Genomic DNA, 13,835 nt, shown 5'->3' with positions numbered 1-13,835 from the left:
TAGTCTTTCTTGGGCCCACAGAAAACAATGAAAAAATACAAAACAATCAGTCACATCATATATTATTCCTTTACACATACAACTATAATATACTTCGATATTTTCAGTTAAACATTTAATAATTTTCATAAATCTAAAAATTCATTCATTTTCTCAACATAAATTCCACAATTAAAATCTAAAATGAGATTTAAGTTTCTTTTTAAATACCTGTTTACTTTCAGCACAGCAGAGATAGTGAGGAAGACTATTTCACAAAGTTATTGCTCTATAGATAAAAGATTGTGATAAGGCATTTGTTTTGGGTAAGGCAGCTCCAGCTGACCTTTGCTGGACCCTCTAGTGTTATGGTTTTGCACAGTACTTCGAAAAATAATTTGAATAAAAACAATCAGGTGTTTTACTGATTAAGACTGATTTAAACATTACAGCTGTGTTTAAAGCCAACCTGTTTTCTACCGTCAGCCATGAGAGAGAATCATGCATGCGGTTAATATTTGAGCAGGTAGAGCAACCCAATACTAACCGTGAAGCCTTATTTTGCGCAATCCAGCTTTCTGAGCTCACCTTTAGCGGCACACCACAGAACAATATTCGAGGTGACATAATACTAAACTCTGGACAATCTGACAGAGAAGGGGTCGAGCAACAAATGAAGCACATTTCCTTGAGATTCCAACAGCTCTTCCCATCTTTAAGATAATTTAATTAATATGATTACGAAAGGAAAGTCTGGAATCCAACATTACATCAAGAAGTTTGATACTGGCCACTTGTTCAACAGTCATTATTTAACTTCAAATCCGGTTTTGGGCCACACGATAACTTGTGTCTTGTGTCTATTAAAATGCTTTTTGTTTTAGAAATATTAAGAACTAATTTGTTACAGGAAAATCCAATCATGCAGAACTTGCAATTCAATTCAATTCAACTCAAAATAGGAATGATGCTAATTGGTCTGGACAATTTTAGCTGACTTCCACAACTTAAGAGTTTTGCTTACACATAAATTATTTAAACCAGCTAGTTTACTGTCAGGGAGAGCACAGAGAAGCCTTTCCACCACTTTGACTTGAACCTGGTTAAATTCAAAAGTGCAAACTTTGTCTTTTATTATAATGTTAGTGATTGTCATTTGATTTATGATTGTCAGAAGTATTCATGCTTTCTCTTAAGTTGAGATACTTTTTTTTAAAGAGAAATTATTAAAGTGATCTGCAACGTCATTTGGTTTGGTGAAAGCAAAATCGTTTGATTCAACAAAGGGAGGACAAACGTTTGTTTTCCGACCTATCATTTCATTAAAAACACTCGAGATTTTTACCATCATGTTTAGCATTATTTAATATTTGTTTATAGTAATCAAACTTCTTAATTTTATTTAATTTTGTAACTTGATAAAGCAAAGAACAATATTTGCATCTATTCTCAATCAATCAAGATCTTATAGCAGCCTTTTTAGCAGCGTCTCTCTGTCATTAAATTCACTAAAGCATGATCAATCCATGGACTCTTTTATGCTTGACGGTAAACTTTTTCAAAGGAGCATGCTTATTTACAATCTTCATGTACTTAGAAATAAATAAACTGAGTGCGGCCTCGGGATCATCGTTATTATATGCATCACTCCAATTTATACTTGATATATCATTGATAAAGCTGTTATTAAATTTTCCTTTTGAACAAGTAAAAATAACATTTGCTCTGATTTTCTGATTTTGTCTTTCTCGTAACAGCAATTATATGGTGGTCACTAAAACCAATGGGCAAAGATACCACTTTGGAACATAGATCAGGAACATTAGTATAGATGTGATCAATACATGTATTCAAGATGATACCATCATTATTTATACTTTTTCTGGTGGGCTGAGTGACAATCTGAAACAGATTACAAGCATTCAAAATAGAAAGTATGTTCATATCACCTAATATGTAAATTTCATTATACATATCAGATACATATCAAACATATCACACAAATCATCAAGATATATAGCATCAGCACTAGGAGTATGGTAGAAACAGTATACTAAAATGGGCTTAAGATGAGGGACGTGAACTTGTACACAAAGAGCTTCAATATTACCTGTAATGAAATCATAATCTGCTTTGGCAGGAAAATTATTCTGCACGTAAATGGCCACACCTCCTCCAAACTGATTTCTGTCTTTTCTAAAAATAGAGAACGCCTCTATGTTTAAATCTGAGTAAGTCAAAAAATAAAAAAAAAATCATCTATGGATTTTTATCTGGTTTTTCCCTTTTGTTGGATGACCAATAAAACAGCCGGGCTGGTATCTTGTTTAGTCAGTTTGTTGGCCAATGACACGAAGAAGTTGATGGAATGTCGAAGCACTGTCTCCATACACGTCCATACACATTAGTATTGTTTAATAAAATAAGTCATTACTATTGGCTGACCACTGTATTTCATCATCATTTAGTTTGAGGTGAGTTCATTGTTACTAACAGGAGGTTGACTCCATAATTTTTTTTTCTCTAAAGTTGAACAACATGAAAGTCCCCTCAATCCTTTGACTGATTAATTGAACAACAGCAGGGTGCAGGGTGTTTGCCTCGTCAGCCCTTTGAGAAGTGCAGTTTTTTCTGAATAGTCCGCAGGTTGTTGATTTCTGTCAGAATTGTTTTTTTTTCTTCTACCCCTATTTAAATGAAACAACCATAGACAATTTTCTTTATGCACCCTGTTATATCTTTAGAGGTTAAGCAACTGTATTTCTTTATTTAGGTCTCATCTTTGGAAATGTTGATTCCTTACAATAAGGAATGATCCCAATCAAACATTTCAAGATGTAATAAGTTGTGAATGCTAAACCATTGAATGAATGTGCTCTTTCCCAGGTAATCTCTGCCAGGAAGGGTGAGTTTGAGACTGGTTTTGAGAAGGGTGGACAGACGAGGGAACATGCCATGCTAGCCAAAACAGCTGGTGTCAAGCACCTCATAGTTCTTGTGAACAAAATGGATGATCCTACAGTCAACTGGAGCCTTGAGAGGTGGGTGTAGGGATAGTAATGAACTAACAGTTGATAATCAGTTACTTTGTTGACAATTTTTTTCAATTAATGGATTATTAATCAGATTAAATGGGGGAAAAATAAAATATATTTCTGGCATTTTATTTTATAAATAAAACTGTGCGCATTAACAAAGTTTGTGTTGATCCTGGTTTCATATGCGTTGTGGTAAGTGTCTGTGCAACACAGACTAGTAGTACTAAAGTTGGTTGATTAAGTAAATATTTGTTCACCAGTAAGTCTTTTCTATTCATTCTGGCTTTTTGGGAAAGATTTTATTTAAAGTCAAGAAGTATTTTTTATGAACAAATTGAACTGAGTGGTCATGTGATTGGCAGCTTTAAGATGAAATGCTTTCCACAGATTTACTCCCTGATCATTTATATTTTTGTTCACAAAAAACACTTCTTGACTTTAAATATAGTATTCCCAAAAGGGCAGATGAATAGTGAAACTCAAGACTCACTGGTTTACAAATATTTATTTAATCAACCATCTTTAGTGCTGGTTGTTCTGTGCACGTTTGTGCCTTGAGTTCCTACTGTCTGATCCATAGCTGAAGCAATTAATCAACTCAAAATGATTAAAAAGATAATTTGATTACAATTTTCCTGAATCAAAGCTTAATTCACTGCCGCTAAACATAGGTTCCGCTGTTGGGTTTCATCAGACACTTATCAAGACGCACATGAAGCCAGGATTGCCACAAACACCGTGTGTGAAGCTCAGGAGAGAAAAGGACAAAAAGGCAGAAAATGTCTAAAGTGTGGGAGCACTTAAAAATGAAAGAGAAAAAATACAATAGAACACATCCACTGTGGTACAGGGCTCCTTTGTGACATGAGCACAACTTCAATGAGGTAGCATTTGCAGCAGAAACACCCGGTCACCATTATTCCTATAAGCTTTTATATTGTTGTTATTTCTAGTTATTTTTTTATATCCTTTTACTTTTATACTTTATATGGTTGTTCAGCTGGTTCTGGAATAAAGGGCAAGTTTCAGACATCTTTTTTTTTTTGTACAATTTTTTTCACTTTATGAAAGTAATCGTTTCATGGATTCGAATCAAGGAAAATGATCAATAGATTCATTGATTACAAAAACAATCGATATCTGCAGCTCTAGTCTGAATCCTCAGGTATGAGGAGTGTAAGGAGAAACTGGTGCCATTTTTGAAAAAAGTGGGCTTCAACCCGAAGAAAGACATTCACTTCATGCCATGTTCTGGGCTGACAGGAGCCAACCTGAAGGAGCCAACTGACATGTGCTCCTGGTACACGTAAGTCATTTACCTCTTCCCAGCAGCTCCCTGCTGTCAGGCGTGCAATAGAGAGACCAATGATCCCCCTTCATTATTCCTCCTAGCTAACTACTGTCTATGTGATGCCATTGCAGAGGATTACCGTTCATTCCACACTTGGACAGTTTGCCAAATTTCAACAGGTCAAGTGATGGCCCTGTCAGATTGCCCATTGTAGACAAATACAAGGTAATGTTCAACATTGTCTAAATGTAAATCACAGTATATTCAATGGTTCATTTAAAGACTGTAGATATGTTAAAGAGAACTCAAACATGAGGCCAGTTGCAGTGGAAATACCAAAGGAGTTTCTTACTTTCACAGACTCATGGTTACTATATCTCTCACTCTGTAACACTCTCATCATCAGGACATGGGGACAGTGATACTGGGCAAGCTGGAGTCAGGTTCCATCAGTAAAGCACAGCAGCTGGTAATGATGCCAAACAGGGTAAGATCATGCAAGCCTTTATTCCATCAGCGAGGTCCAAGGCGTCAGCTTTTCCACGAGCAGCACTGGCGATAACTTTCTTAGTTGGCCACATTTTTATTTTTATTTTTTTTTTAATTATTATTATTATTTTTTTTTTTTTTTTTTTTTGGGGGGGGGGGGCATTAATGCATTAATTCAAATCAGTTCTCTCTGTTGTCAGTGTTTTTTGAATGTTTCGCATTCAAGCAATCAATTTAATATGTAAAAATAACAGTAAATTGCATTGACTACCACAGTAAACCAGCTTTCATGAGAGTTGCCTTTGATTTTAAAGTGAGACAACTGGGGTCTCAACCCATGTATACATGCTGCATGTGATCTGCGCATGTGCTTAAATTTTGCGCCAAGCCATGAACATGCATCTCATCTTCACTTAAACTAGAACATACAGAAAGTAAAATATGTACAAAAATTCAAGGTGGTTGTCATCATCTTGCCAGTTTACCTCTGATTTGCTCACTTGCTAGATCCTTATTTCCTTTCCACCTCTGTTGTGGTCTGTGATGTCATAGGTCAATCGGTAGTGGCCCATTACCCACAAGTTTAAAGAGTGCATATCACCACCTATTGACACGCAACATGATTTCAACAATTAAATTGATTTCACTCCCGTGCATATACACTGGGACAAGGACAGAAGTCTGATGAGATGGCTTTATACCTCGACTTAACTGTGAATGTAAACGTTGTGACTGTGTGAATATTGATGGTTCTTATGCAGCTGCCTAAAGTGATTCATTAATACACTTGATTGTCCTCCATTGTATACTGCCATCTGTACTGGCCCATCTATTTTTTTTACCATTGAACACCTTTCATCCATACATGTTTAATATTTCCTCTGTCTTTCTGTCTGTCCTTGTGCAGCATGTGGTGGAGGTGTTGAGTCTACTGTCAGATGACGTGGAGACAGATGACGCAGGGCCAGGAGAAAACCTTAAGTTGCGGCTGAAGGGCATTGAGGAGGAGGAGATCTTGCCTGGTTTTATCCTGTGTAATGCTGAGAACCTCTGCCACTCAGGACGCACTTTTGATGCCCAGGTCTGATTTGCCCTCCCTCAACTATACTTGACCCTTTATATTAAAGGTTAAAGTAGAGTTAATTAATCACCCTGAGGCCTTTGGCCCAATCCCAGCTAGGATGGCTCCATCCTTCTGGGGTCTCTAAAGTTGTACAGCTGAAGGATGGAATGTATGCAACAGCTTTTCAAATCTACTGTCAGGTTTAGACCAAAGATGCACTCAAAATGTCAGTTTACTGCTTCAACGAGGTGGTAACTCGTTTCCATACTGTTCAGGTGCCTTTTGCTGTTACATTGTGAACTTGCAACAGTACTTCCAATCAGGATGCGTTTACAGCTGCAGAGTGTTGACATTTAGCACAACTCACTCAATTTATAGTTGGTTTTCGTTTATAAATCAGTGCCTAGTGGCATAGTTGCATTTTTGGAAAACCTTGGTGATCCAGAGGAAAGTCTGCCGTTCCACATTCTGTCTGGTATTCTATGAACAACACGTATGTGCACTCATCTGCCTGTTGCACCCGTTTGTGCAGCACTGCACCAGTGGAGTTGCACAGGGACCAGCAGAGCAGACAGTAAGCTGGGCTAGTGTAGCGAGGTCTTCATGCACTCTCTTATCATAATCATAATCTTCTCCTCAGATTGTCATCATCGAACACAAATCCATCATCTGTCCAGGTTACAACGCAGTGCTTCACATCCATACCTGCATTGAAGAAGTGCAGATTACGGTAAAAGCTGTAATCCTATTCCTTTGTAATATCAAATGTCCTCACAGCCATACAAAGCTGCACATCTGTCATTGAAACAACTGCTGATGGATACTTCCATCATATGGGTTAACCCTTTTTTACACTTTGTTACCTTGCAGGCCTTAATCTGTCTGGTAGACAAGAAGACAGGAGAGAAGAGTAAGATGCGCCCACGATTTGTCAAACAGGACCAGGTCTGCATTGCCCGTCTGCGCACAGCAGGAACCATCTGCCTCGAAACCTTTAAAGAGTTTCCTCAGATGGGACGGTTTACCTTACGAGACGAAGGTATGTGTGCTTTAAAGGTAAAACACAGATTATAAATCCACTCAGTGAAAGTGCTATATTCAGCTGTTAGAAAAACAGAATAAAAGTAATAACAGCAGGCAACAAATATAAATGAAGTTGGTTTGTTACATTATTCAAATCTCAGTTCATGAATAAAGTGAACAGAGCATGCCTGTTTTAAGATTAATCTTTTGTCCAGTTTCTTAAGGTGGAGATGTGTTAACAGAAAACAGAAAATGTTTGCAGCAGGTCACTGTTGCCTGTGAGGTCTCTGGAGATGAGCGCTGATTAGGGATGTCATTACAGTACCGATTGAAGCTTAGATTTCATTGGTGCAAGAAGTGTGACCCCTCTGAAATGATGAGGGCTATATAATAACACTACAAGCAGCTGAGCCTGAATGTAATGTGGAGTGGCAGTACATAAACATATGACAAAAGGTCCACTATAGAAGAAAAGTCAAGACTGGTGTATGGAGATAAGTAGTATTTAATTTCATGGTCTAGTTCTGGAATAGATCGGTTATACCGGCTAACTTTACGTTGTTTACCTACATAGTTGCAGCTCACAGCATTAGAAGGATAAAATCTCTGTGTTTGGACTCTCAAAATCTCTAGAGAATGTGCTAATCACCACCTCTAATCCCAGAACCCCTTAGTTATACTGATTCCTATCACATTATTGTGATATGTTGACTCACTGCAAATCAGCAGCTTCAGGAGGTGGACTCCATAAGTAGCTGATTGAATGAGCTCTTTATATTCTGATGCTTGCCTCATTTTACATTTTTATTAACTTGTTGCTTTGGCTCTGACTTCAGCGGTGAGAAGGAGGGTAACTATAGTTTTGTGTCTCAGGTAAGACCATTGCCATCGGAAAGGTGCTAAAACTGGTTGCTGAGCGGGACTGAAGAGGACCGAGCTGCCTGAGAGTCCTGGTGAGAAGGAATGGGCAGAGCTTGGTAATAACCCGCCCACACTGTTGTCAGTGGCTAAGGCACCTCCCTGTCACATCCCCTTCTGCGTGCCGAAGATCAGCTTCAGAAAAAAACTCATCTGAAAAAGAAAACCTCTTTTTAAGCAAATGATAAACCAAGATGAAGTCCACACGAGGCAGCTTTCTCATATTGAGAGCTCATCTATGCCATTTCTGGGTTAGCCCTCCCTCCACCTCCCCACCTCCTACTCTGGTCCTCCTCATTACATATTTTCCTTGTAGTTATTTTTTTTCTCTTTCCATAAAAGACAGGGACAAATGGCTGAAATTATATCTGTAAACTGATGTGGACCAGGATTTCTCTTGGAGTATAAAAATTATTTTCAGATATTAAAATGCTAAAGAAATTGTTTGAGAAACTTAACCATTTGAAACCAAATGTTTATCTTGGGTGTACATGTTTCCCTTTGCTTTGCCCCAGTTTTTGGTTTCTTGTTGCGTTCTGGCTGTGTGCTTGAGCGTGTTCAAATGTTATTAAAGCAAACAACTATGACAATAAAATAATAAATTGTGAAAAGAGTGTTTTCATTTAAGTTAAAGACTGTTATAGTGGTCTTTAACTGCAATTTTCAGTTTAAACATGGTGACTATTTTTACTGAGGCACTATTTTATTTTGAAACATTTCTATAGTATTTCCACAACCTTAGAATTTGTTCCAGATGTATGATGTTGATTTGTCTCAGACCTTTTGGTCAGAGGAATGTAATAAATGTTCTACTCATCTAGCACCAGTGTCATTAAACTTAGAAGCCCCATTCACTCACATCCAGCCAAGAATCAAAGCACTGCTGTTCCAATGCTGCATCTGTAACTTTTTTTTTACGTATGGCATGAACAAAGAAAGTCAAAGTTTTCCATTAGGCTGGTGAACATCCAAGATGAAAGGAGACCTTGACCTAATGACTGTTAGGAGCTGGTGGTTTCACTTTCAAAACATAGCTCATCAGCATAAATCTTTCTCCCATGCACCCCACTTCTTTTGCGGGAGAGGGCTTCAGATAATATAAAACAGGCCAAATCACCAGGGGAGGGCCAAATAAAAAACTATCATAAGAACATTAATAATAAATCTATTTCTTTTGGAGTTTTTAATTGATAATGGATATTTTAAACATAAACATATTACAACCCTCCCTGTACATCGGGAGGGTTGTAGGCTAATCTGGAGGGAGTTTTTCCTATCATTTTTGCACCCTGTACATATTTCATAGAGCCTATTAAATATATAGTTTCAGTCGTTAGCATTGAAGTTTATAATATCGCAAATACATTTTTCCAGCATAAACAGTTTTTGATTTATTAGAAAAAAGTCAAAAACAACTGGCCCTGGTCTCCCCTTAAAGCCAGGACAGATACAATCATTTATTCCCTGTAGGCTCATTTTAAAATTTAACATCATACTAACCAGAAAATGGGACAAAACTTACATAAAAAAAAAAAAATTGATATTCCACAATGGCATTCATGTTAAATTACCATTGACATATTGAATCTTGTGTATCACGGTTCAGTCAGAGGGCAAATTTAAGGTGATTTGTTTATCCTTTCCACTGAGAGCTTGGACCATAAACTACAGTGACTCAATTTTGTGATCGGAATGGTGTAAAAGCATTGGCGAGTGAGGCCAGGTAGGTTTTTGGCCCACGCCCCGCCTCCCGAGCCTCACCTGACTCACCTTACACCGAGCAAAAACGTCATTCCTCTGTACAAAGGTCCCGGGAAACAGCCACTTACTGTCAGGCGTCTGCTCCATGCCGACATGGAGCCGGTATACCAGGGCTTGGGTCGCTGTGTGTGCTGTTTCTGGCTCGCAGTGGCTTTTGATGTTTTTGGCCTGCTTGTTCTGCTCATCGGGGTCTTTGTGAACGTCTTCTTCTATGACCTGCTCATCTACGCGGGCGCCATCGTCATCTTCCTCAGCCTCATCTGGTGGGTCTTCTGGTACTCCGGGAACATCGAGGTGCCCCCGGCAGAGCTGGAGGACGATGTCGGCCTTCTGAAGAATGATAAGGGCTCTATGGGAGGCCTTGCGGGCGTGGTACGGCGTCTGTCCGGCCGCGTGTCCGCTGGCATCAGAAACTCGTTCCGGAGAAACAGAGAAGCGTCCGGTACCCGAGCCCACACAGAGAGGTCAGACCCGTCACTCAGCTCGCAGGCCGGACAGGTGGTCGTTGCTATGGCAACGACGGGCCTGCAGATGGATACGTCACACGCTCTCTCTTCAGATTTGGAGATACGGCAAACGGCCACAGAGAGCTCACCTGCCTGAAGAAGCTCCACAGGTGAGGCCTGTCTCCTCACAAATTCAGCCTTTTATTGTGTTTTTTATTTCCCAATTAACCAAAATGTGTACAGCTTAAATTGAAATGTGGCAATTTTATGATTTCTGTAAAGCCACGTGTCATGTTCTCAAACATTAGTAACTCATGATGTTCACACAACATAACCAAACTGATCCAACAAGTTTTTATCATTCCATATAAAGAATCAAGCCTTCATAATGGACATTTTCTGATGTAATGGACACAAAATGAAGGAAATAGCATCCTACTTTCTAATTTTATCTTTATTCGTTTTCAGTTTGATGTCATTTGAATGTAAGCTGTGGCTGTGCCAGTAAAGATTTCTTATCATTGGATAACCATTAACCACAGTTTGCTGCTCACCCAGTTTAAACAGGCTCACCTGAAACTTCCTTGTCACCCAAAGGTGTCTGATCAAATCAGATTTTCAACAAACTCATCTCTGTTCTGTACACAAGCTTTAATAATAATGTTTCATTTATTGTTTCTCCCACAGATAACTTCTTGCAGCAAGGAGGAGGAAAACAAAAACGACACTATTCTGCCTTCAGATGACGCCATTTTTCCCACTGTGTGGATGCTTAATGAAGAATAAGGAAATGATCAGGAATGCGTAGGATGTGTTTACAGCTATTGGGTTTTTGAAAACATAAAGTTTTTAGACATAATGTTGGACCTTTGGCAGCTTGGACTTGGAAAGATTCATTCTGTGATGACTCACTGTTATATAAACTATGAACCAATCTTTATGTCTCTGTTTGTTGGATTAATCATAAAAGCTGCACTTAAAAATTCTAAATAATCAGCTTTCAAACCTCTTCTCTTCACTTTCAATACTAAACAGTGTGAGGTGAAGAAAAGACTCAAGAGGAGAGGGTTAGGGTTAGTTCAAGTTCATAAAGACATTGAGACATAAAGAACTACCCCGTAAATAGAGCCTGATTCACTGACCTTGACTAGATTTTTTTTAACCTACTTTAAAATGTACAAAGCGAATTCTTTTCCTTAAAGACAAAAACATTAATGAAAAAAAAGCAAAACACAAGCAGTGAATGTTGACCAGTTTACATAAACGTGTATTAAATGTTGCTCCAACAAGGAATTATAGAATGGCATTTTCACCTTTCCTTATGGAAAGGAAGGCCCAGTGTTTCGTAAGAGAAAGGAGGTAAGATAGGAAGTTCCTTTCCTCAGTAGTTTGAACTTTACCACCTCTGATCATGGCTGCTCCTCAGATCCATCAGGTCAGTTCACTTAATTTGGAAACATCTTAAAAAAAGGACTCTTCAAGTGCAGCAGAGCTCCTGTTTCTTGATGAAATGAACTGTAACAAATTGACAATGTATTGCTTGATCAACTAGAGAAATGGTTGAAAATGAAACAAAATGCTGCATCATGAATTAATATCCTAATGCCTTTCTTTCTGTGAACAGGTCAGTCCCAGATGATGTTACAACACGACCCAGTTGCATACTATATATTGATAGTATGCATATTGTGTTATTTTAGAATCCAGAGATATAATTGACTGAGTTTCAGTCATTAAGCTGAAGAAGCTTGCAGACTATAAGGGTGTATATGGTCCATAACAATGCTTAGTGCTTAGGCAGGTGGTACATGTTAAAGTAACATCCACATGGATGGCAGGACTAAAGATTTCCCAGCAGAACATTGTCCAAAGCATCACACTACCTATGCCAGCTTTCCGTCTCTATAGTGCATCTTGATGTCATGCATTCCCCAGATAAATGATGTATACACACCCGACAATCCATGTAATGTAACAGAAAATGTTAATCTTCTTCCATTGATCTGTAGTCCAGTTCTGATGCTGTGGTGATGGTGAGGTTGTCCACGTAGGCTCTTGGTGGCTGTCTTGCACTTGACTTGACCACCAGGTTTATGGCAAAGGCTAAAAGGATAACAGAGATGGTGCAGCCTGTTACTATTCCTTTTTCAAGGCGATGCCAGTCTGACATTTCTGATCGAGAAGCGACCCTCAACCTGAAATTATTCTAATAATCCAGGATCAGGCCCTTGATGTTAGTGGGAACCTGGTGGTGGTGCAGTGAAAGCTCAACCAGCTTGTGTGGTATTGATCCATTGGCATTGGCTATGTCCAACCACAACACAGCAAAGTTGCCTCTGTTCTCATGAGCTTCTCTTATGAGCTGCCTTACTACACCTGTGTGCTCCAAACAGGGATAACCACGCCGAGGGGGTCAATGTAGCTGTTCTTGAGGAGAAACTCTTTCAGCTGCCAAGAGAAAATGCTGAAAAATACCTTCCCTTCACCACTCAGCAGTGACATTGTCACTGGTTGATGTTTCTTGAGTTCTCCTCCTTGGGGATTCAATTTCCCTCAGCACACCTCCACTGTCAGCAACTCTCCCTCTTCCTCAGATCACCTTCAAAACCTTCCAGAGGTGCCAGAGAAGCTCTGGGCACTGCTTATAGACGAGGTAGGGTACACCACAGGGGTCTGGGGTAGATGCAGATTGAGCTGTCTTGATGACTTCTTGAACCTCCTTTAACCTTGGTTCCTTCTGATTGAACTCTGTTGTTGGGGGGATGGGGTTGATTAGGGCAAAATTGGCACCTAACTCTTTCCATCTGAATAGTTCACTCAAGGTGTCTTGGAGGAACCAATTCACTTCCTATGTTGAGCTCTCAAGGCAACCACTGCACCTGTTCCCAAGCAGTTGGTTCATGAAGCCGAAGTGGTTGGACATGAAGGCTGCTTCTTGGCTCTCTCTCTACCCCGCCTCCCGTGCCACTCCACACTGCAAAGGACCATCAGCTTTTTCTGCAAGATGTTTTGCAGTTCTGCCAATGACTGCTTCTCCTCATCAGTAGACTTCTTGCCCAGTTCTTGAGGACATGAAGCTCCTTACGCAGTTTATGTATTTTGGTGACTTTGGTGATTTTGGTTCATGGTGTATGAGGTGGTTTTAGTGCTTTCCTTCTCAATCTGGCAAAATCCCTCTGAGTTATAAATGATGATGATCGTGTTTAGTGTTTGGAGTTGACGCTCAACCTCACCCTAGGAAGTTACATGGATGATGTTGGACACATCCTGGTGAAACTGCAGCCACTTGCTCAGTCTGATGGCTGTGGCTACTTAATCCACTGCTGTAGAACTACTCTGCAAGAATTGGGAGGCTCTAGTATGTGGAGGGACTAGGCTCTGTGGGTTGCGTCCTAGCCGGGCTCCTCCTATGTCTCATCAAGTACAAGCCCAGTGCGATGCACCTCACTTCACAGCTCTTGACATTTCATTCTAGCTTGATAGTTTCTTAGGCAACATTGGTTCTTGGTTTTCCTCAAATGCACGTTCTAGTTGTTCATTTATCTTCGTGGGTTGTTAACTTTAGGTCTGTCCAATTGGAGACCCCCCCCCTCAGGATTTCCTGGGGGTGTCTATCTTTGGGGCTTTCTGTAGCTTTTTTGGGTTACTCCTCACGAAAGACAAAGGATTGGCTGCTAAACCATACTGTACCTTGTGCCATCTTTCTGTGCTGTTAAATGTCTCTCTAGTGGTCACCTACCTGTTCTTGGTTCAGTCTGTTCTAGGGAGTCGCTGCCTGAACCAGACGTTAAGTCTTCAAAGAACATCTCCTGGATGCACTGGAACCC

General features: G+C 39.6%; 2 protein-coding genes across 3 annotated transcripts in view; both read left to right on the top strand.

The window, feature by feature from the left end:
• gspt1l (G1 to S phase transition 1, like) overlaps positions 1-7,953 on the top strand; it is a 28,501-nt gene extending 20,548 nt beyond the window's left edge. For both annotated transcript variants that reach the window (XM_029508045.1, XM_029508046.1), the window contains 8 exons: positions 2,866-3,020; positions 4,183-4,323; positions 4,440-4,533; positions 4,715-4,795; positions 5,705-5,878; positions 6,501-6,590; positions 6,731-6,899; positions 7,757-7,953. In XM_029508045.1, coding sequence (XP_029363905.1) covers positions 2,866-3,020; positions 4,183-4,323; positions 4,440-4,533; positions 4,715-4,795; positions 5,705-5,878; positions 6,501-6,590; positions 6,731-6,899; positions 7,757-7,809 — 957 coding nt within the window. In that variant the 3' untranslated portion in view covers positions 7,810-7,953. The remainder of the gene's footprint in view (positions 1-2,865; positions 3,021-4,182; positions 4,324-4,439; positions 4,534-4,714; positions 4,796-5,704; positions 5,879-6,500; positions 6,591-6,730; positions 6,900-7,756) is intronic.
• A 1,665-nt stretch (positions 7,954-9,618) lies between these two features.
• LOC115047243 (transmembrane protein 238) lies at positions 9,619-10,943 on the top strand. Its single transcript, XM_029508047.1, has 2 exons — positions 9,619-10,178; positions 10,696-10,943. Exon 1 carries the CDS (start codon positions 9,656-9,658, stop codon positions 10,163-10,165), a length of 510 nt encoding a protein of 169 aa, XP_029363907.1. The 5' UTR covers positions 9,619-9,655; the 3' UTR covers positions 10,166-10,178; positions 10,696-10,943.
• Positions 10,944-13,835: the final 2,892 nt, after the last annotated feature.

The sequence above is a fragment of the Echeneis naucrates genome, chromosome 8 (genome assembly GCF_900963305.1).
Source record: "Echeneis naucrates chromosome 8, fEcheNa1.1, whole genome shotgun sequence".
NCBI classification, from domain to species: Eukaryota; Metazoa; Chordata; class Actinopteri; order Carangiformes; family Echeneidae; genus Echeneis; species Echeneis naucrates.
This window is presented reverse-complemented; position numbering and strand designations above follow the sequence as displayed.

What these genes read in the sequence shown, in the direction of transcription:
- LOC115047243 (XM_029508047.1), top strand. Translation starts at nt 9,656, where the DNA reads ATGGAGCCGGTATACCAGGGCTTGGGTCGCTGTGTGTGCTGTTTCTGG.